The 24496-nt window shown below is 41.9% G+C and overlaps 1 protein-coding gene and 1 pseudogene across 10 annotated transcripts in view; both read left to right on the top strand.

Annotated features, from left to right (window-relative positions):
- The window catches only part of ELAVL4 (ELAV like RNA binding protein 4), a 95175-nt gene extending 78048 nt beyond the window's left edge, over positions 1-17127 (top strand). For 7 of the 10 annotated variants that reach the window (XM_011367675.1, XM_011367672.1, XM_011367670.1 and 4 more), the window contains exons 4-7: positions 7439-7592; positions 9259-9484; positions 11103-11141; positions 14176-17127. In XM_011367675.1, the coding sequence (XP_011365977.1) occupies positions 7439-7592; positions 9259-9484; positions 11103-11141; positions 14176-14503 (747 nt within the window). In that variant the 3' untranslated portion in view covers positions 14504-17127. Of the gene's footprint in view, positions 1-7438; positions 7593-9258; positions 9485-11102; positions 11142-14133 lie in introns of all 10 variants that reach the window. The other 3 variants (XM_011367671.1, XM_023535041.1, XM_023535042.1) reach the window with 3 other exon arrangements.
- On the top strand, positions 2131-2249 carry LOC111744465 (annotated as a pseudogene).
- Positions 17128-24496: the final 7369 nt, after the last annotated feature.

Genomic DNA, 24496 nt, shown 5'->3' on the forward strand with positions numbered 1-24496 from the left:
AGTTTAGTGAGGAAACTGAGTGTCTGAAGCCCTGAGTCTGAGACCAGCTCTTCCACTAAAGGCCATGAAACTATTAGCTCATCTCTCCCTTCTGGGGGCCACTAGACAGACAGTGAGATTCTTGTACTAAGTAAGCCCCCTTGATAATTTAATGGACTTTTGAAAAGAAGTTGTAAAGTGCATGAATCTATCACCACGCCATTTTTAAAAAAAAAAGAAATATTTATTCAGCCTACTGTGTGCCAGATATTCTCGTGATATTCTTGGATACTTTTCAACTCTGTGACTCCCTCTAGCTCCTTCTTCACATGAGAATCAGCTCCTGGGGAAGGAGCTAAAATTTATTGCATACAGTATATTGTACATTTTCACTTCAATTCATAGAGCATTTATTCAGCTCCTTGCCTATGTAAGACTTTGAGACTGATGCCACAGGAGGTCTGCAGAAACCACCAGAATGCTCAGACTATTAAGGCAGATGCAGTGTTAGCATAGAAGGCTGTGATGGCAGACAGGGTGTGATAGCTGCTGCCACTGAAGTGTGCATCATCCTTAGAGTCCAAGGAGAGAGCAGTCATTTGTGCTTGGGGCTCAGGGATAAGGCAGCATTCAGGCTGGGCTGGAAGGATGGGTAATTCATTTTGCCATGATGATAAACAAACGGCAAGAACAAAGAAGTAGAAATAGAAACCTTCAGCGCATATTCACTTTTTTTGTTTGAACTGAGACCTGGTGTGCCTGGAGGGGTTAGCAGGAGAGGATAGATTGGGCTGGATCCCAGAGGGGCCTTGAATGCTCAGGTAAGGGATTTGAACTTCCATAACAAAGTACTAGAGAACCATTGAAGGTGTTCGAGCAGGGAGAAGTGACACATTCAGAACTCCCTTAGAAATGTTACCATTAGGTTTTGCCCCCTATAAGAAAATAGCGTGTATCAGGTGGCAGGTGGGGGAAATTATGAGTCAAGCCATATAAGCCAACACCTGTCCTGCCTGTGGGCACTGCTGCAGCCGCAGGCAAAAGGGTAAGCCAGTCATTACAATCAAAGCTGTAGTTTTCAGAAGCCAGCTGGCTTCTTTCTTCTCTCCTTGCTCTTGGAGGTAGGATAAGAGGCCCCTGGGAGGGTTGCTCCTAGAAGGCCCTGGCAGCACCAAAGTCTGTTCTCCTGGTCTCTTTGGAGTGAATGTCCCCCAGGGATCTGTATGCTCTGGGGTGTTTGTGCTCACTCAGAGTAGGGTGTTACAGCAGACTGGGGAAAGTCTGCAGCCTGATCTTCTGAAATGATTGGTCTCTGTGTGTGTTTCCTCTGCTAGATTAGGAGTCCTATATGTCAGGGACCACTGTATTATCTCTGCACTCCTGGTGTCTAGCATAAGGCCTAACTCATAGTAATTATATCAAAACCACTATTTATTGAGCACTTACTGTGTGCCAGGCATTGTGTCCAGGAATCCTATATGCCTGAGCTTGCTCAACTCAAAAATCTCTATTAGAAAGCTTCTAAACTATGTTATTCAAGTGATGCAGGTCAGACAGGTTAAGTGACTTACCTCAAGTTCACATGGCAAGTAAGTGGTCAGCATTTAAATCCACATCTCTCCAACCTCAAAGCCCTGGTTCTTAATCTCTGTTTCCTTTCCATTCCAGAATGGATGCTCAGTTTCAGTTAAGGCAACATAAAAAAGAACTTCCTATGGAGTGGCCTGTCTCAAAATCCTGTTGCCTCATACTCTAACTCGTACCTATCAGTGAGACCCACAAGATAAGAGGTGATGAGGACAGGAAGGACACTCCTAGTATGTGGAGCTGGAATAGAAATAGAGGGATGAAAGCTATGGGGAGACAGGTTTGAACTCAATAGAAGGAGGAACTTTCTAATAATCAGTGATGGCCAGTGATGGTGTAGGATCTTCCTGTCCTTAGAAATATGTAAGTCGTGTGGCCAGCTCTCTTGGATCCTGCCCAGAACTTTTGAGGCCACTTCTAGCACCAAGTTTCTGTGAAGCAGATTTCAAGGATAGTGCTTTCTGCCAGGATCACCAGTCTCGCCTATCACCTTTATTTCCTCTTACCATGGTTGTAGAGATTAGCAGCATTGTGACTAGAATGCCGAAATCATAAAAACATTCAGTTTATACCCATGCCACCCTGAACAAGCCCGATCCCATCTGATTTCGGAAGCTAAGCAGGGTCAGGCCTGGTTAGTACTTGGATGGGAGACCACCTAGGAAGACCAGGCGCTGTAGGCGTAAAATAAATAAATGAATGAATGAATGAATGAATGAATAAATAAAAAGCAACCTTTGAAAAAATATATTAAAAGAAAAAAGAAAACATTCAGTCAGTGATAGAGGTCCGTACTGTAATTCAAAGGGGCCCAACAAATGACACCTCTGTTTTCCACATCTAAATTCTAAACCAATTGAGAGATGAGATAAAAGGGGAAAACATATGGAATCTTGAGGTCGTCATTATTACTAATTAAGGCCCAGATGGATTCCGTGGACACAATGGGTTTCCTAAAACGGAACCCCATACTTGACAGACTGACAATACCCTGTCACAGGCGCTCTGGTCCCCACAGGCCTCCCCATATGATAGCATAGCCTGCTCCCATCGAATTTAGAGCCTAGAACAGAAAGTGCACTTTCGGCTGGCATCTGGATCCCAGAAAGGAGGAAGCAGGCAGCATCTGAGGCTCACATGCCCATTTCCTTTATTAAAGCCCATTCAGAGCAGCCACTTCACTTCCTGGGAAAAGAAGGAGGAAGGGGGTACAAAGAAGGGGGTACAAAGACCGTTACTCCAGTGGCCTCCTTCCACATGCAAGGAAACACTGAGAGTGGGAAGCGAGTACTCCTGTCAGGAACAGGCTTCTGCATCGCACTCTTCATTTGTTTGCTTACTTCCCTCACGGACTGTGGGGTCCTTGAAGCAGAGATGCTCCCAGCCCCCGGCACAGGGCCTGGCACACAGTAAGTGCTCAGGAAGGAGAAGAATGAATGGAACTCCCATCTTCTAATACCAGTGTTTTTCTGAAGGAGCACCTTCCAGTGCAGAGAAGGATGCCTTTTCCTCTCACTTTATCCTCCTCCTGACACCCGAGATCCTACTTTTATCATGTTTTCTAAGTCCTCTCACTTTTCTGTACCGTGGCAGATCAGACAAGGGGCGAGGTGTTGCCAGATGATTCAGGAAATGTTTTTGCCCAGGCTGTGCTGTTCCTCCGCCCTGCCCGGGCCAGGCCCTGGCTGTGAACAGGTGAAGGAACCTGTGCGTGCTGTGTGGAAAGGGCCAGCCCCCAGCCATGGTCCTGATGCCCTGTCTGAGGAGAGACATGCCTGCCTTACCACCTTGGTGAGAATCACTGAGAGCAGCCTCGTAAAGTCACGTAGGAAAATAGAAAGTGCTTTGTGGATGCGAGGCAGTGGAATCTATAGGCATGTGCTAGCGGAGATGCACGGCAAGGAAGTGATAAACGATGATCCAGACCCCCTAGACTGACAGAGTACCTCTCTAGGCACTCATTGGTTGTGTTCCAGATGTTTACTTGAGTGGTATAAAATTGAAAAGCGTGTCTTAAGTCTGGGTGCTAGAGTCCCAGGCTGGCCCACAAAACCTGTATAACTCATCACATAATCAATCGTATTTACCAAGTATCTATTAAATTCTAGGTATATGATAGACACATTCAATCTATTATCTCACTTCTTCACAATAAACCATCAAAAGAAAATTGCCCCCCTTTTACCGGTAGAGAAACTGAGACTTACTGAGATCGAATTACTTGCCCAAGGTCACACAGCTAGTGAATGCTGGAGCCTGCCCACAGTCAGGGCTCAGAGTTCCACGCTGTATCTCAGTACTGCCACTCTTGAGAGGGTATGGTTACTGTGAGCCTGCAGGGATGGAGAGAGATGTGGAGTTTGGAGAGAATGCAGATCTTTACTCAAGAGCATTTGTAAAGTCAGGCATTCACCATCACTTGCCTTCAGGCCACCCTTCCTCAGAAAGAGCAGCATGGCCTCCCCACTCCCTGCTCTCTCTGAGCTCCAGAGCAAGATCGGTGCTGGCCTAGAAATGCCAGTCTTGTCTTCAGAGATTCTGGATGAATGAATCAAGCAAGATCCTCACAGTCTAAGTCATGGGGTTCTCTAGAGTGCTGTCTCCAGCGTTGGAAGCCCCAGGCTCTAGGCCACTGGCTCAGTGGGGTTAATAAGCCAGCAATGCCTGACTCTGCAGGAGCTGAAAATTGGGATTTTTAAGAAATGTTTCACTCTAACAAAGGGTCTGCCATTTGTAGTTGCTCGGTGAGGATTTAATAAATGTATGAAGAAACTTAAAAAATTTAGAGACTGGGATGAGCGTTTTAGATATTAAACATGTGAAGATTCTTTTACTGTCATTTTGACCATTTCTTACTTCTACAGATTTTCTGGATAGGGGACTAAGAGAACAATAGACTTAAGGCTCCAAATAGAGGAGAAAAACTAAGCAGCAGGAGTTAGACTTGGTAGAGAAGGATCAAGGTGCTTTGGGATTTGTTGCTGCTCTGTAACTGGGGTCTGTCTCTGGGGATCTATAGCAGTATTTCTCCTGGGCTGAGATTCTGCCTCTGTCAGAATCATCTTTTGAAGAATTGGTTTGGGTTGTATCATCTACTTTCCAGTGCCAGCTCCCTTTCCCTAGCTGGTCTGTTTCAGTCTGCTCCTCTCTGTATCCCAGCTCTGTCTTCCCAGAACTAATGGAAATCAAGGTCATTACTATCTGTTGAGTTTTATTGGGTGCCAGGCAGGCAGTACCCTAAGTCTTTGACCTCCATCTTCTCACCAGTCTTCACAATACAAGAGGGATATCATCAGGCCACCATTCCCTGATCGCACCGCAGTGTCATACCACCTGTCTCACCATTTTTCTCACTTCAGCTCTGTCTTCTTCCTCTCCCTTTTAACCCGTAATTAAAGGGAGATTAGTCCCTCCCTTTTCTGTGTTCCAGTTGCACCTATACATAGCCCTGGAATAGCACGTGCTGGCAGCATTGTGATCACTGGCCCATATGTGTACTCCTCCATTCTTCTATTTAATTCATTTGTCGAGTACCTTCTGTGTGTTATCTATTGCATCCATTGCATTTGGAGGTCCTTTCAAGCAAGATAGGCTGCCTTCTTCTTGCCTGTCGTACTCCTCAGCATACAGCACTGTGCCTCAGGAAATGTTTGCTAAGAGAAGGACTCTACGTGATGTCTAGCCCTGGAACAATCATTTCAGTCCTTCCAACCCCAAACATTGTGATCCCCTTGCTTAACTCTAAGTGATCCCCCTTAATTCTCAGGAATCCAAGCTTCAGTTAACTCCCCAGAACCATTAATGTCAGCATCATTCATTATGATCTGTGGGTGTTCATTTATTCGTTCAGGTGTTGAGTACTCAGTGGATATCAGGCTAGAGCCACAGAGATGAATAAGACACACACATACAATCCATGACCTCAAGGAGATCATCAGACTAGATGGAGAGATGGTGAATTAAGGTCAGAACAGGTTAAGTACCATAGGTGCCATTCATTGAGAGCACCTCTGGGTGAGGGAGGTTTTAGGAGGAGGTAAGATCAGGGAAAGCAGTTTAGAGAAGGTTGCATTTGAGCTGAGCCTTCTTCATGCCTAAAAGAGTTTTGCAGAGTTATAACCCGAAAGCCTTTGTCCCTTAAAGAACAAGGGTAGGAGAACCTTGTGTGGATTGATACCCTGTTCAGGCAGTCACATAGGGTTCCCGGTCTTTCGCCTCCACCCCCACCCCCACCCCAAAATGCACATACAGGAGCCCTCCATGTAAAGGTCCCTGTGCCTGTCAGCCTTGTGCTGGGAAGGAGCCTAGAGAGGCTGCGCATGAGAGTCTAGAAGATGTAGACACTACAGGTGGGCTGCCTCACACCATTGGCAGGAGGAGGCCAGCAAGGCAGATTAGTCACATCATTTTATCTGTTGAGGCAACATCTATTTGTAGGTTTGGAACCCATAAAAGGACCAGGCATCTCTGTCATGGAAAGGGAGTGAGTGCCATGGCAAAGGGGTCTGCTCATCCCTCATTCCTCTTTGCTAGACCCATTCTCAGACGCAAGGTCAGCTGCACTGTTGGCGGTTTAGTTCTTAATGCCGAAGATCCAGTTTAACCCGTACAATTCCTTTTGCTCACATGCTTTTGTGTGTTCATGGTGTGTGTGTGTGTGTGCATGCATATGTGCACACACACACATACGCTTACCTCTATAGTCTTAGCAGGTCTTGTGAATTGGTTATAGATTAAATAAAGTTCCCAACTGAAAAATGCTAAGGCATATAGGTCCCTTCCTGTCCAATGTTGTCAGATGTGCTCTGAAATGACTGTTTTCATCATCTATTCTGAGCCATAACTGCCCAGAAATAGCTTTAGCAGGAAAGTGCTTTTGTTAGACTAGCTGTAAATTATATTTCAAACGTCTGATGTTGTTTTCTTAAAAAATAAATAAATAAGTAAATGAAAGTCTAAAATTAATGACTGCTGGGGTTTGCTTTGCTTGTGTGTGCTGCTACAGATTTGGCTTCTTGCAGATGGAATTTCAGATCTGTTTACACTTCTGTGTTAGCTTTTGGGGGGGTAAGCAGTTGAGAGATCCGAGAGGACAAATTTACAAAGTCGAACTTATTATAAGCATCAGTGAGGCTCACTTCCCTCTCCTCCTGCCCTCTCCCTCCCTCTTTTCCACCTTGCCCTCATTTTGTTAATTGTAGTTTTCTCTGCTCCACCTCCAAGTTCGAAGGCAACCGATTCTTGCAGATGTTATGACAAGGTCACATATCCAGTTTCACAAGCAGATGTTCATTCAGCCCCACTTCACCAGCACTTTGTCATTCAGTGAGAGCAGACCTTGTGGGAACAGATTGGAGCAACACAAAGGATGGAGCATAAAAAATTTTCTAGAGAAGCTGATCACTCTTATGTGCTCAGGAAGAGGGGCTGAGGGTAAGGAGGATGGTGAGGAGAGAAATCTGCAGAGCAGAATTTCATGAGTTGTTTTTTTTTTTCGGTATATTCAAAGATTATTATGTGTTGGATACAGTAAATCATCTATACACCCACATCCAGGAGGTAAATCTTCAAAACTCTAAGCGTGGGCAGTTCTACATTTAACAGCTGCCATACAGTAGCTATTTTGTTCTGCACTTAGAGACCCTTATCTGTGCATTTGTTTTAAGTTATCGTCAACTCTCCTTTTGTTCTTCTATTGCTATTCTCCTGGTCTTCATTACTATTACAAGAATAGCAAAAACCCTGAGCTCCCAAGTTATTTACACTGACACCATGAGTTAGAATGATAGGCACTGTCATCTTAGCTGTTGACTCAGTCTCTACTCTGAGGGTGTTGCCTATAATGGATTTAGCTCCTTTTGCCTTTTCCTAGGTCTCATATGCCCGTCCGAGCTCTGCCTCAATCAGGGATGCTAACCTCTACGTTAGCGGCCTTCCCAAAACCATGACCCAGAAGGAATTGGAGCAGCTTTTCTCGCAATATGGCCGTATCATCACCTCACGAATCCTGGTTGATCAAGTCACAGGTTAAGTGTTTCTTTGTCATTTCTTTTCCTTGTGTCTTAGTGTCACCAGCCAGTGCCCTGTGACCCATAGGGGCATAAGGGTAATGGTTACTTAGGATAAAGGATATGGGTCACGAGTAGACAGATTTTTTACGTTAAGAGAAAGACTTCTCAATCAAAGGCCCAAATTTATAATGGGCCATCTCAGGAGGCAGGAGATCTCCATTCTTGGAACTGTTCCAGCAGCAGCTAAACTACTTGGGAGGATTGTGAAGAGGACTCAGGTATCAAGGTTGAGAGTTGGTCTCTATGACCTTCAAAGTCTCTTCCAACCCTCAACCAGGTACATCACATTCGTGTATGAAAAGAATCTGTGTGTATAATCCTAGCTCCAAAGGTAGGATTATAGAGTTGAGGGATCCTCAGAATGCCTCATTTCACATGTGAGGAAACAGAGGTCCAAAGTAGGGAATCTGACTCGTGTCCAGCCAGTTAGTAGCAGTGTGAGATATGAACCCAGGATCTGGTATTGCAGTATTTTGTCCGCAATAATGAAAGGCAACCACCACCTCTCAGTAAGAAATGTAAAGCACTCCAGGTTGCATTTTTAATGACAAAATGCTTTCACCTACTTCCGACTTGATCTCAATTTAACCCCGCCCCACCCCCAGGAGCAGTTCAGCATGTGCTTATTATTTGATTCATGCCAACAAACCCTCACTGAAGCCGGCTGTGCCCCAGACACTGTGTAGAGGGACATAGGGACCAGGGATGAAGGAGAAACAGTCCCACCTTTACAGGGCTCCAGTGTGATGAGCACCTGCTAGAGGCTGTGCAGTACACTGTGAGAGCTCAGGAGAAGGCATGCTGTACCTGGTTGGGATTGCTGGGAAGGCTCCACCGAGGATGTGATGTTCGAACAGGGTTTTGGAGGATGACTTGCCGTTATCTGGGAAGAATGAGGGATAGAGCATTCTCGGTGGACAAGATGTATCTTATGGCATAGGTTATTAGGGTATAGTTCAAGGTATGGAGTCAAGGAAGAACACAATCTGTCTAAGAAATATCTGGCAGTTCAGCATGGCCGACATGAGGCTCAACAGGGAACTTAGGGAAAGATTGTCATGGACATTAAATGCCACTTCAGAAAGTCTGGACTTCAACTATATGCAACATGGAGCCATGGAAGGGTTTTGTGGGTTTTGTTTGTTTGTTATTCTGAGTTTGGAGTGGAGGGCAATGAGGAACAGGTATCATGCACAAGGCAAAAAAATTGAAAAGTTACAAAAAAGGTATAGAAGGTGTTTTTAAAGGATGTAATGTGGTAAGAGTTTGCTTTTCAAACAGATTCCTTAATTACTAGGTCTGGAGGACCCACTGGTCCTGACAGTAGATGATTAGTTACAGCAACTGAAGGGAGACAAGGACCAAGCAGGGCTAGAAGGGACAGATGTGATAGATGCCTGTATTTTGTGGGTGGGAGTCACCTATCCAGAGCCACGACAGCAGAAATGCAGGCGGATTCATTTTGATGAGTAAGAGAGATTCAGGGAGCCAGGCTCAGCCCGGGCCCCACTGATGGGCTGACTCCCCACAGAATGTCCATAGGGCTCAGCCCATCTCTTCCTGGAGATGTTTACCAGTTTGGTTTGTTCACTCCTGATGAAGGCTCTTTCTCTTTCCCCAGGAGTGTCCAGAGGGGTGGGATTCATCCGCTTTGATAAGAGGATCGAGGCAGAAGAAGCCATCAAAGGGCTGAATGGCCAGAAGCCCAGCGGTGCTACAGAACCGATTACTGTGAAGTTTGCCAACAACCCCAGCCAGAAGTCCAGCCAGGCCCTGCTGTCCCAGCTCTACCAGTCCCCCAACCGGCGCTACCCTGGCCCACTTCACCACCAGGCTCAGAGATTCAGGTAGGCATGCCCACACACTTTGCTACATGGGTCCAGAGCTGGTCAAGGGCCAGGGAAATCCACGGCCCTGAAGGATCAGGCAAGGATAAGAACCTCTGCACTCAGGATCACTGTGTAAACAACCAACCCCCCACCCCCGGCCTCAGTTTTCACTCCCATAAAATAAGATGATTAGAGCCGAGGCTCTTTCAAGCCCCCTTCCAACTTATCACCATGACCGTGGTTAAACTTCAGATTCTTTGGTTGAAACAAAATTTCTGCATTTAACCAAATAAGATGGTTCAGTTTCAACAAGAGTTAATCACAGATGTGACCAGCAGCTTCGACTTAAGGCCAAGGCAGTGGTTTTAATAAAGTCAAAGAAAAGAGTCAGGAGGCAGGTCCTTGCCAAAGAGAATGGGTTGGCCTGTCCTCCTCTTTCTTCTGCAGGTGACTGCTAGGTTAGGGACACAGGGGTATGCACTTTTGGGTTTACTTTGACTATTAAGTCATCAGACTGTGGGGAGACAAGGAGGAGGATTTTGTCTGAGCCTTATTAGTGTCCCTTCAAGTACTCACCCCTCAGGAAGCTCTGGTGCAGTGGGGCATCTTCTTTCTCCTGGGTCACTTCTCAAAGGCAGCTTTCTCTCCATGAAGGCAGTCTGACCTTGACTGGACTCTATCATGCAAGTGATAAGAATATTCTTGACCTACCCATAATAATTCTAAATAATTATTTCATTCCACCCATGTCCCAACTTCCCTTTCATGAAAAGGTTCTTCTCCTTTTCAAACATCACATGGGAAGATAGTCAGCCCTTCCATCTGGCCGCAGTAAGAAGAAAAAAACAGCCTCCGTCACATCCTCCCATGCCCCATGAATTGAAACGGTTAATGATTTCATGAAGAGTCCAAGTCATCTAATTTTTATTTTGTGTGAGAGCACATGCAGTATTTATGTAAAAAGCCTTTCCAGCAGGCTTCTAATGGTGGAAACTATGGTTACTACTTCCCCATGGCGTGGATAGCTTGTCCCCAAGTAAGATACTAAGCTTGAGGGAGATTATAACATAATGGCGGTTTGCTGGGAGGTGCTTTCAGGTTGTGAATAGTACACTAATTTTTTAAAATCTTAACCCCCAAACTCCCCCCACCCCTTAAAGATGTGTGTGGTAAGGAGAGTTAGTTAATGTAGCTAGGCTAAGAGAAAAGACTCGTCTGGTGTGCACGGTGTGTGTGCACAGACTGTTAATCTGGAGCAGAGACCTTTATTCACAAGTTTAATTATAATAAAATGCGAACAACTTAAGAGGCTGCCTCTTTATAACAGGTCTACACACAGTATAAAATAAAATACACACAAATGTTCTGAGAGGTGGGGGGCAGTGGGATTAATTCAAACCTTGAAAGAAAGGGAGATTCATCAGACACTTGCTTTAAACTCTATCACTGACCTGAACATGAATTACTTGTAACAGGAGGCAGGGAAGGGGGGAACTACTGGTGGATAGACTCCTAAGCATTGGGGAAAGTTGTCGAGCTTTTCTTCTTTGAAAATGGAGCATTCTTATTAATAGTTCCATTGAGCGATCTTGCCATCTGTGAGGCATTAACCCAGAGACCCTCCTTCTCTTTGCAGGCTGGACAATTTGCTTAATATGGCCTATGGCGTAAAGAGGTAATTAAAACTCCACAGATTGCCAGATGTCCGTGTTGGCACAGACTGGGGCTAGAATTTTTTTTTTTTAATTCACTAACTTTACTTTTTTTTTTAATTCTTCCTTTTTCTTCCACCAGCATGTCAAATTCTTAATTTTAATTTCAGACCTCAGTTGGTTTTGTTTCTTTTAGGGCACACAAAGTGTGTTTGTGTGTTTCACTTTTTCTTTTATTTGCAGGTGGGCTTCTCCTATGGTTCAGGTGCCACAGCTACCAAGCTCTTGATAATCTGGTCCTCCGAGCGGCTCCCCCTGAGTGGGAAAGCTCTGACTCTGCCAGCTGATTTTGCAAACTCGCAGAGCAACTGTTTTGCATTAGCAATGCCAAGATTCAGTTAAGAGGGCAGATTCCAGCAAATCAAAATTAGAACATTTTGCTAATCATGGTTGACAATCTTATGATTGTCAGTGGAAAAATTAGATTTTGGACTACCAGCCCTGGCCAAAGCATGAATAAATGCGTGGATGACCTTCTGCCTTGTGCTTCCCCTGCCTCCATCCAATGTGCTTTTCAGGGCACAGCCTGAGAATGACGTGTATCTGTGTGCACCTCAACCAGGGTTTTTTTGTTACAGGTTTTAACAGTTATTATAAATCCTCCCTTGATTATCTTTGTATGTGTGTTTTAAACTTGCTGTTTTGTTCACTTAAAAGCCTGTTTGTCAGGTCGGGGGTTCAAATAGTGTCAAGGCTTTTGGGGCTCTCTGAATGTAGTCACAAGGGTCCAGATCTAGTCTCAAAGCTGAATCTCAGGAAGTTGAGTACATTATGTCACTGTGTCCATGAGATTCCCCAATGTGCTTTTGAAAAGCTCCACTGAGCTGGTAGGGACATAGCTTCTTCATCATCCTGCTCAGTAGAGCTGCAAACTTTAATTCCCCTTCTTACAGTCAAGGCAGGAGATGTGGTCTTTAATAGTCTACATCGTGCCCCCTGTACGAGGCAGTTCTTTTACCCCTTGGCCATGCATGGTAAGTACCCTGACCCTGGAAACAGGCACACAGTGGAGGAAGTAACTTGACTGCAGACTCCACTATCAGAGCACCAGCCTCTCAAATCTCCAGCCCGGTACCAGGGAGTGAATTATCCCCACATGTCTAGCACACGGATTGCCTGTCCCCATGCATTTTACATCTTTTCCAGCTCTGTTTCCCTAGCCTTGCTCCTCTCTAAGTGAAGTAGCACCAAATATTATGAAGAGAGAGATGCTTATACATAGGTGAGGCCAGGGAAGACACAGCAGCTGCATGCATGCTGCCACCTTCTCTAGTGCCCACTACACAGTAAACATCACTACTTGATAAGAGCATTCATTCTCTTTTCCTATGAAAACCAGATTTGGACCCAGAATCTTTCCTACCAAAGTGCTCCAGGTAACCATTACCAACTAGAATTGAAACCTCTTTGCTGACCCTGACTTTGGTCATAACACAAATACTTAACTGTTCTCTACTTATAAACTGAAAGGGGTCAGTTCACCCAGAGGAGAAAAGGTTGAGAAAACAGTCTTCAGAAATAATGCACATAACAATTAAACATGGATTTTTCCTTTTAAGTATCTGTACAATGATGTTTTTTGGTTTGTCTTGTTATTTGTTTTTAAGCAAGAGAGGAGGAGGTTGACTTAGTGAATAATACAAAAAAAAAAATGTCGATTGAGTTGTTATGTTTAGCATATCTTCAGCAGCCATTTGATTATCTAAATTCAAGATACAGAACTTTTCTTTCATAGGACTTTCAAATCTCCAGGAATATGTGCATATTTTTAAAACAGCCCTAGATGATACTTTACCCCATTCTTTTTCTCAATTTTTGCTTCCTCGCCTTCTCCTATCCCTGCTGCAAGAAAAAAAAATAAAAAATAAAAAATGAAAAGCAAGATACTAGTCAGTGTATAGGGTCAAAATCCATGTATAAGTTTGGTATAAAACAAAATGTTAACAAATATTTTTCTGCTGTAGGCACTGACAATCTAATTGTTTCATCTGATGCATCCATCATGAATCACACATGGATATATTTTATCAGACAGTGAATAGAATCTGAAGGGTTATTTTTCTTTTCAAGATTACGTAAAAACTGAGATTTTGAAGCCAAATACAAAAGTAGTTGTAATAGGGCAAATAACAGTTTTCTGCCTTTCCAATGTACAGTGATTCAAGATATATAAATGCACAAACCACTTGAAATCTTGCTTCTGTGATGCTTAGAAATGAATTCCAGATAATATAGCATCAAGGAGTGATACATATTTATTATTATTACTTGGGGTTTTTTTTTTTTTTTGGAACTCTTGAATAAATGCTAAATTAAACATGAGCCACCCATCTGATTAACAACAAGACATGTCTGTTCATTCTCACGTTGTCTCCATCCTCAGTAATATCAAGAGATCTTTGACAACCATTAAGTGAAGGGACTGCAAAGATGGTAGACTTGAGCACTTCTAAAGCCATCCCCTAATCTGCCTTAAAAAATAAAATTTCCCAAGTATTGACATCTGCCAATGTTATTCACTTATTCAATCAATAAATATTTTTTGAGTGTTTTCTTTGTGTCGCTATGTCTGTGAGATTCCCATTTGTGGTCCACTGAATAAATAAGTAGAGCAACAGAATGAAAGAAATGGAGCCCTTTTCCCCTAAAGCTCACTGTCTATTGTGAGGAGGGAGGATAATGGTCAGGGTGGGATACCCTATGAACACATACTGTGATAGAACTACGATAGAGCCTTGTTCTGCAAGTTCCTTGTGGTTTTTAGGAATTGACCCAGGCCTTTCTCTTGGCATATAAGTGCCTTAGCCAGTCTAGCCATTCCCATCAGAGGAGATACCACAGACATTATTAGTTTTTGCATTTTGTTTTTTAAACCCTGAAGACTCTCCTGCAAACACTCACTCAGCCCTCTGCCCCGTGTCTGTGTCTGTGCATCTCTGTGTTATCCTTGGTCAGACTGATGTCTGGACCAGTCCCCCCTTCTGCTTGTCCCCCCAGGTTCTCCCCAATCACCATTGACGGGATGACAAGCCTTGTGGGAATGAACATCCCTGGTCACACAGGAACAGGCTGGTGTATCTTTGTCTACAACCTGTCCCCTGATTCCGATGAAAGTGTCCTCTGGCAGCTCTTCGGCCCCTTTGGGGCAGTGAACAACGTCAAGGTCATCCGTGACTTCAATACCAACAAGTGCAAGGGATTCGGCTTTGTCACCATGACCAACTATGACGAGGCCGCCATGGCCATCGCCAGCCTCAACGGGTACCGCCTGGGAGACCGAGTGTTGCAAGTTTCCTTTAAAACCAACAAAGCCCACAAATCCTGAATATCCCATCCTTAATTATTAAAATATATATATAAATATATACGAACAAAACACACGCGTGCACACACACACATGCATACACACACACAAAAGAGAGAGAAACAAACTTTTCAAGGCTTATATTCAACCATGGACTTTATAAGCCAGTGTTGCCTAAGTATTAAAACATTGGGTTATCCTGAGGTGTACCAGGAAAGGATTTTATAATGCTTAGAAAAAAAGAAAAAAAAAAAACAAAAAAATATCTTTGATGCATTGAATGTTCTTTCATAGCTGTCGTTGTTGAATATAATATACATAGATAGCGATGTGCAGGGATTTTTACCCAGCCAGCTAACTTTACTACCTTCCTTGAAGGTGGGTCTTTTTAAGATGACCATTCGCTCATTTGAAGAAGAAAAACAAAAAACAAAAAAAAATAATAAAAATAAAACAATTTTTACAAAGTAATGGTATTCAAAGAAAGAAAAAAGATTCTTCTTTTTTTGTCAAAATGTTGATCCAATCAGATTGGTAAAAAACCCCCACGCAAATTAAAGAGGAATAATAAAAATTGCAAAAATGAAAAAAAACTTTTGCAAATTTTTTTATTTTTCCTTTTTTCTTTTATATCATGTGAACTAAAACAGTCTTCTGTTAGGGGATGGGGGCCAGGGGGATACCTGATGACATTAACAATTTAATAACATTAACATTGTTGCCAAAGAGGTGGTCTCTTTGCTGAAAATGGGTTTCAAGAAAAATCTATTTTTATAAAATATAAAGAATTTTTACAAGAGAATCTGGATTTGAGAAAAAAATATTTTGACTGGCTAATTTAGGGGAAATTGACAACTTTGTCGCGTTCATACTGCACTGGTAACTTTTTAGAGATCAAGATGTGTGTTTTAAACTGGATTCGTAGACTGTTTTTTGAAGGATGGGCTATAAACAGATGATCTTCATATCTTTTCATAGCATGTAATAATAATAAAATTATTAATTACTAGGGGAAAGGAGTGTTCGTTCTACCCAGGGTACCACAGTTCCCCACAGTCAAAACCCAAAAGCAAGGAGATGAGTTGAAAGACAGTTTTTCTTTAAGTCATCAGTATGGGATGTCAGCAGAACAAAAATTTAAAAGATTAATTTTCCTTTTGATCTAAAACTTCCTTAGTTTGAGCAGTAGGTGCTACGAAATTATTTACATATCTTAGTATCATAGTTAAATGTAATGTGTTTAGGAGAGGAAAACAAAAGATACATTTGCTTTCAATTCATTAAGGAATTTTCAAATTCACTTTGTAGCCCATGCTGATAGAATTGGGCTGTGTTGGTACATTTGAAACACTGTTTATGTTGCTTGAAACACTTATTTATTTAATCGCTGATGTGATGATGCCTATGGCCGAGATCAAATATAGCTAGATTGGCTAGACTACTTATTTGTTTACTTAAACTATGGGAAGAAGCATATTATTGTGTCATTCTGTTGTGTGTGTATGTGTATATACAATATAAATATATATATATAAAGTTATTTTTTCTTTGGGTTAATTTATTATAAGTTGTAACACTTGGCTAGTTTTGTTTGTATATGTCTTAAAATGTTTTCTTATGATATTTAAGTGACAGTTAAAGAGGTATCAAGGTAACTTGTGTAGAACTATTGTTTGATATATTGTCATGTTTGTTGTGAATATTTTTTCTTACTGCACAGTAGAAAAATAAAAACAACTGGGTCTTTATTTTAATGTAATTCAGATTGGGGAAAACAAAACAGAGCTAAGGGAACAAAATGACTGAGGGAGCATTCTCCCACGTCCAGTGCACTGAGCATTTTAGTATGTTTGTGCTTTGTACGGTTATATATTTAAAACAAAAACAAAACAAAAAATACAAGGGTTCATGCTCTTCCCTGGGTAATAGAAACAGTTACTCGCTATGCATAATCTAGTTGATAGTTAAATTTGCTATTGCTTTTCTTGTCTTGTTATATAAAATCTTTTCAATACAAGTTTAGTCTTAATGGTAATAAAACGTTATGGTTATTTATAACTTGTGCTTATTTTGTGCGTTTTTTCCCATGCTGAACCCACTAAGTGCATGTAGACAGAACTGTTGTTTTCACACTGAAGAGGCAAACTTTGTAGTAGTCGTCGTAGTGTAGACAGGTAACGAAAACCAAGGCTGCATCATAGACTCCTCCTTTAAATTTTTTTTCTGGTTTTTTTTTCCTCTTTTTGGTTTTGGAAAAAAAAAAAAAACCACCAGATTTCAGTTCAGAGAACACTCGTTCAACATTCAGGGAAACCTTTTTACATCATCTGCTATGAATGAATGCAGTTTGCTGGCAAAGTTTTTGATGCATTTGCTAAGCATTAGTGGGAAAGGCATGCCAAAATCTCTTCTCTATAATGTGTTCACACTTGGGGGGGAAAAAAAAGGAAAAAAAATCTTAGGACCAGGCAGTTGTATACTTTAGTTATAATGAATGACTTCATGTTAACCTTACTAGTTTAGATGATTTCTGAGGGAAAGTATTGTAAATGTTTTTTTCCCATAATTCTGTTGTGTTTGAATTATTTGTACTTTATCTGTCCAGACAATAAATGAAAGTGTGTAGAATGGATTTGAGCTTCCCAGATTTTTAAATGTGTTCATTCAAACTTTTTTCTGTAGCACTTTCAGATTCCCCCAATATTTTTTATCATTAAACAAGCAAACAAACAAGAAGGTAGAGTAAAATTTTGTTTTGCTAAGTTGTAAAGTCAACTCAGTATTCAAAAGTCATTGCCCTATTTCCATACTACTAAAAGAGTAGTCTCCAACCAGCAGCATCAGCACCATCTGAGAGTTGTTAAAAGGCAGAATCTCAGGCAGAATGTGAATTTATACTTAATCAGAGCCTCAGGTGAATTACTGGTCCTTCAGAGTGTGAGGAACACTGCCCTAGTTGATAACAAGCTGGCACATTTGGCATTATGTTTGGCATCATGATACGTTAGTGCCTTTTATTCATTTATAAGCATACTTGTGACTTGTTCCGAAGAAAGACAGTCACCATTTTCAGAGCATCAATTGTGTGGTGTCCTCTACATGCTCTCACTTTGTTCACCGGCAATCTGGGAGAAGTAGATAGCACTATCCTCATTTCACAGATGATAATACTGAGGCTCAATGAGATTAAGTAACTTGAAATAACTAGCAAGTTTCCAGCTGGGATTCAAATCTGAGGCTGAGGCTATGGCACAGCATCTCAGCATGAGAGGCAAAGCTTGAGCAATATTAAGGAGACAGACCATTTGTACTAAAAGTGACAGCTAAACAAGAAAGGTCACCTTTTTATTCTAGCACTCATTTTTGCTTAGAAGCAGCATATTTGGACTTTCTTATCTTTGAATAGGAACTCTAGCCAAGGATTTATTCATAGTATAAAGAACGTGATTTAAGTTCAACCTAGGGGGGGAAACTGTCTAAGGTATCATGAAGTCATAGTAAAATATGCCCTGAACTTTACAGATGAGCTTTTTAGTGATTTCCTGATAAAATCATTCATTGATGATCTACTGTCTGTCTTTCATTTTCATTTTCTCACTAATTGAAAATTCATAATACCCCATAAAACATCACTATCCATAAACTGACACTTGAAGCGGAAATACCCTCGATGAGGCAGATGAAGGTATAGTCAGATTCTCTTCCATTTCTCATTAGCCCCCTTTTTATTATATTAAATTACCTCAATGGTTGGGATAATTAAATTCAGGGCAAAGAATGGGATTTAATTAACCAAGCTAAATATTAAATCTCCAAGTGAGCCTAAACTTCATATAGTTGAACTTACAGGTTTTTATTTTAGTTTTATCTTACAGACAAGCCCTATGTTGCTTTTCTGAAGAAAACTGGGCATTCAAACTAGTAGTTGCCCGCAGGAATAACAGAGCTTCACAAACATGTATAGAGGGTCTAAAAATATTGCTACCAAACCTATAATAGTTACCACCAATTATCACCATCCCTGCTCCTTAAAGGTGTCATTTTAGTGCAGTTAAGTGAATGGATACATTATTTTGTAATATGAGAAGTTGGAAGAATCCTACAAGTTCAATGAAGTTCATTCCCCAACCTCCAACAGACCTATCGTGGAAGTTTCACAAAAATCTATAAGATTTAAATATTTTTAAATAGGTCTTAAAAATATCTACAGAAAGACAGTCTACTTATATTATTTTGGCAACACTCCCCAACATTAGCACAACGTGTCTGCCTAACATCTAATAAAATGTTCATCTGGCTGCAAGTGTAAGCCTGTTACCTTAGATCTCCAGGTAAATACTATATAGTTTCTGTAGCTGTTTGTGAGAAAGATCTAACAAATTACAAGAATGCAGAGATTATTAAATTTCTTTTAGGTCCTCTGTACATTATGTTTGTTCGGATGAAAAATTGCATGCCAGAAAAGGCTGAAGACATTTACTTGGTGTTATTTCTGTCAAGGTGATAGGAAGAGAAGAGTACAAAAGCCACATGTGTCTAACCATCCCACATCATCACCACCAACATCAAAAACACTCACATCTATTACCAAAGATCAAACACTAACCAAATGATGGTTACAGCCAGAAATTTGTATCAACGCAGGTTCTGTTTAAATTTCTTTCAGCAGTCTCAATCATTATTTGTTCATTTGTAAATAAAACATTTAAACCTCAAAGAACAACATTTAAAAGTACATTTGAAATTCACAAAGTCTTGGGCCCCTATTCAGTTGGTATTTGAGTCTGGCTACCTTAACCTTGTCAAGATTTGGTATTTAATTGCTTTTTGTCATAGATGATTCAGGAACTTTCAGTTCTTATTTTTGTTTGCCCTTGCTTTCTGTATATACTACACATGTGTTCCTTAACAGATTTAAATGTGCAAACACACAGAGGCAAGCATTTGTATAATTGAATAGAAAATGGCATTTTTACTTCACCTGCAAATTTGAAAATCATACCTTTTAAGATAGTATTAACAGCAAGAATGTGTTTTCTAAACGGAAAAGTCATTAAAATCTAAATTTGAGGCCATCCTGCCTGGATTTATTCCACAACCTTAGCAAGAGCTCACAGAACACAGCTGTATAATATCCTTACACCCTTCACTGCCTTTGTTCTACCTGGAAAAGAGAATAATAAAATGAAATTATCTTTTATTTTCTATGAGCTAAAATCAAGTTTTAATATTGTCCAAAAATGACACATACCGTTCCCTTATCTTATTAGTTTTTTGGCATATTAGGTAATAAGATAATTTCTCATGGTACAGTATTTATGTAAGAATCATATTTCTCTCCGTACAGATCACTTACAGAAGTGTCTGTTAACAGGAGAGAATGATGCATAATCGGCACTTAAGATTAAAATAGACCTGAGAACATAAAAGTGTTCCTTCAATTAAAGGAATAGCATTTCTCCAGTCTCATCTTTTTTGTTTCCACAGCAGAATGAAAACTGGCTTAAAATCACCCAACCCCAGGTTAATTACTAGAAGGCTTTGCAATACAAGTCTAGCTTAATCTACTAGTGGTTCAAATGCAAAATGGACTCACAAGCCACTCCAGGATGCCATGTAATTATTTTAAACAGTTTCCAGCAAAGTTCTTGAGATTTAATAAATTTTTTCTAGAAAGAGCAGTAGCATTTATTAAGTCTTTTCAAATATGCTAGACACTCTACAAGCATTCAGTCGCTCTGCCAAGTCAGTGAGGGGTACCCTCCTTTCATACTGAGCAAAAAGAGACTCAGATTTGGTGGCTTGTGCAAATGAGTAGGTGGTGAAAACAGAACTCAAACCCAGGCCTGTTTGACTCCAAAGCCCCCAGTTTTACCACCCTGGCTATAATTATCTCATAATTAGAGCCAAAAGAATTACCGAGCAGTCCTCACCTCAATTAAAGGTAGAGATGAGTCCTGTTATGTAAGGGACATGGGAAATTACATTAATGCAAAGTGTCTGGAGCTAAACCCTCCCCAAATCTTTAATGGAAAAACAGATCCATAACATTGGTTTACAAGCAAATTGAAAAAAAAAAAAAAAAAAAAACCTAAAAAGATTTTAAACACTATTGCTCAGCAGTGTTTGAAAATGAAATTATTTGTTGACAGATCTATTTAAACCACCAAAAGTCATCAAGGTAGAAGAGTTGAGCATAGGACCAGAAGATAATGTTTAAAAGCTACCTGGGCCGCCCTTGGAGCTGGCCCCATGGGTCTCCATAAGAGATGAAGGCTTTGTGTAAACCAATATCACCTCGGTGACAGCTCCTTTCACCGTGTTGCCTCTGAGTCCTCAGAACAATCCAGGGAGGCACGTAGTATAATCCCCATTTTTCATCTGATAGAAGTTTGTACTGTATGTAGCAGAATTGGAATTTATCCCCACATCATCTGGCTCCAATCCAAGGTTTCTCCAGTAAACCACACTGATGGCCCTTCGATGTGATACCCCCACTTGTTGAACACCCACCTACCTGTAAGATAAGGCAGGGTCAGGGTAGGGGAACCAGCCTAAGACTTGTCTACACTAGAGTCCTTTCTCTGAATGTCCGCCACACGCCAGGCACCGAGCTAAGGACAACAATAAATAAATATATTCAGCTTTTTTTTCCTTCCACCTATTTCCTGCATGATAGAAAACCAAAAAAAGAATGAAAATTTACAGTTTTGTTACAAAGACAAGAATTCTAAAACAATGATTTAGCTACACCATGTAGTTTCTATGCCGGCAAGAGAATTACTGAAATTTTTGAAAGACTGTGGGGAATGAAAGGAGTATTCTGGGGCCCAGAAAGAAAAGATAATGTGGCCTAGTGGAAAGAGGACACACTGGTGATAGACAGTTCTGGGTCTGGATCCCTGGGCCAGTTGTTTAATGTCTCTGAGATTTCTGATCAGAGGAAGGAATAGAGATAAAACATGTCAAGTTCTTGGCACTGGACGAAGAGTAATAGGAATTAAACAGTAGCTAGGAAGAATTCCCAGAGCTAAAGAGCTTGGGCGGGCCCTCTGATAGGGGAAGTGGGTTTGGTAGGTTCTCTTGATGTAAGGAAAGGAAAAACTCCTAAGCGGGGAGGGAGGAAATTGTCAGGATATGTGTGGCAATAAGCTCTTGGCAATCTCATTTGCCTCGCGGAACTTGAGCTGCTTTTGAAATACAATAGTTACTGCAGCCACACACTAACAGACACTCTGATTGCCCTTCAGCAATCAGAGACCCCATTGTCCCTCATCTATGCCGGGGTACTAGAGTGACTCAAGCCATTCCACCTCCTCCCTGTGATTCTTCACTGATGCTCCCTTTACCAATGGTCCAATTCTCCCTGAATAAACAGTTCAAATTCCAGAGAGAAAGAGCATGTTGGTCCTGATTTTTCAGGTTTGCAGGCTGCTAGCACCAATTCTTCATACAGACCAACCTGGTCAAAATAGCTAAAGCCAAGACTGGAGTCATGTACTATACGACATGGCCAGCTGGTAAGTAACGGCTTGAGGGAGTTACCATAAGGATGGGGCTTGGGGCAGGGCAGGCAGCCTCAACAGCTATGCAGTACAATGGCGAGTGGCTAGGCAAGGTGGAGCTGAGTCAGGCCTTCCTGGAGTTGCTGAAGTGGTGGAGGCAGGTGCTAAGAAGCTTAGGTAGGCAGCAGTGCGAGGATAGCAGAGAAATGAGAGAAAAAAGATTGGACACTCAGGCTGAGGCAGGAGACTTCTTTAGGAAAACAGGGTACCAGAAGGCTTTTGAGCAGGGAGGTGAGGCTTCTTCATTCATAAACGAATACTCGGAACAAGACTGACATCCCCAAGCTCTACTCCTTTTGGCACGAGAAATAATCATAAGTTCTGTCTTGCCCAAGATGGGGAACAGGTCCAGTTAGACCATTTGTAAAGGGCAGCCCTCTCTGCTTGCCACACATTCAGCCTTGTCATTGCCAAGGAATTAGCAATGGAAAGTTCAACCTCCTCATTTGACTCCTTGGGAGAAAAGGGGCTTTGGGTTGTTTAGCCACCATGCCATCTCATGCAACTACCTCATTACCCCATTTCACAAACATTAGGACTCCTCTCCTTAGACTATCCTTCCCTCCTCCTCCAGGACCCATTTTGCTCAAAGTCCACACATGCACCATCCTTGTGGCTAATCCTACTCATTCAGCTCATGATTCACTGCCTCTTGGGAACCTTCCCAGACCCCAGACCAGGTTAGGGCTTCCTGGACAATCCCACATCCCTCTGCTTTCCTGTATCACAGCACACTTCACACACCACATTTGTGCCACTGCATGTATGCCTCCATGGAGACTGAGGAATCAGACACAGTGCCTGCCTTGCAAGAGCTCAAAGGTAAGCAGGGCATTAAAGAGCAAGATCAAAGCTAGAGGGTGTTTGGGGAGCAAAGAGAAAAGAGCAGTCAATTCTAACTTCTGCAGGATGGGGTGAAGTTGAGGTATAACAAGAAAGGCATCCTAGAGATGCTTAGGAATCAGCTGTATCTTAAAGGATGAATCAGACTTGTAGAGACAGGTACTGCTGCAAGGTCAGGAATGTCACACTGAGAACCATGGAAGTGACTCGGGACCAAGAGTCAGACTCCTCAGCTCTTCCCCCAACTTACTATGTGACTTTGGGCAAGTCACTGCACCACACTGGGCCTTGTTCTTGTTTACTTCTAGACTCTTATCTTCCCTTATATTTTTCATTAAGTCAGCAAATATTTATTGACTACCTACCACCATCATGCAGCACGATGAGGATGCAATGAGGAGACAAAAGAAATGGTTGTATACAGCTAGGGGTGAGTGCTGTCAAGGTCAAGTGCAGGTCAAGTTCTAACAGTGAGTAAGAAAGACACCTGCCCAGGTGAAGACAAGGAATATCTTGATACCATGCCATTTGAACTGAGATCCGAAGTATGACGCAGCTGTGTCCCAGCCTAAGAAGAGGAGGAATAGCATGTGCAAAGGGCCAGGGGCAGAGAGGAGTGAGGCTCAGCTGAAAGGAGCCCAGTGGTTCAACCGTGGAGGTGGGAATGGGGCTGAGAGGGGAGTAGTAGCAGGGACCTGATCACCATTGGCCTTGCAAGCCATAGACAGGATTTGATCTTTACCTTAAGAGTAATGGAAAGGATCTATATTCCAGCCAATGAATCATTTTCTCGGCCTCAGTTTACTCATCTATAAAATAGGGATGATAAAGTACCCACTTTATAAGGTATCAAGAGGATCAAATGCATTAATACCTGTTAAGTGCTTAAAACACAACTTGACATATAGTCATATCTATATAAATGTTTGGTATTATTACTATCATTATTATCCATCTAGCTAATTTCTACACATTCCTCGAAATTCAGCATGGATGCAGTCTCTTCTGGAGCTCCTTCCCTGACCTCCCAGATCAGATTATGCACCCACTCCTCTGAGCCCCAAAGGCTTCGTGCTTCCCTCTCTCACCCTGCAGGGTAATTTGCTATTTGCTCCTATCCGCCTTCACTCCTAAACTGCGAGCTCATCAAGGGCAAGGACTGTGCCCTATTCATCAGCACAAGGCTGAGCACGAAAAGAATATTGGTGAAGGTACGCGGCTACAGTAAGCTGAATAATGGCCCCTCCGAAGATGTCCATGTTCTAATCCCTAGACCTTGAGAATATGTTTCTTTACATGGTAAAAGGAATTGCACAAATGTGATTCAGTTAAAGGTCTCAAGAAGGAGAAATTATCCTGGATTATCTAGGTGATCACAGGATCCTTATAAGAATGAGGCAGGAGGATCAGTTAGTAGTAGATGTGATAATAGAAGCCAAAGGTCGTGGTGATGTGAGGAAGGGCCAAGGAATGCAGGCAACTTCTAGAAGCTGAAAAAGGTAAGGAAATGGATTCTCCCCTGAAGCCTCCAGAGAGAACACAGCCCTGCCCACACCTTGACTTTAGACTATCAACTTATAAAACTGTAAAAGAATAAATCTGTATT

The sequence above is a fragment of the Pteropus vampyrus genome, unplaced genomic scaffold (assembly GCF_000151845.1).
Source record: "Pteropus vampyrus isolate Shadow unplaced genomic scaffold, Pvam_2.0 Scaffold135, whole genome shotgun sequence".
Lineage (NCBI taxonomy): Eukaryota > Metazoa > Chordata > Mammalia > Chiroptera > Pteropodidae > Pteropus > Pteropus vampyrus.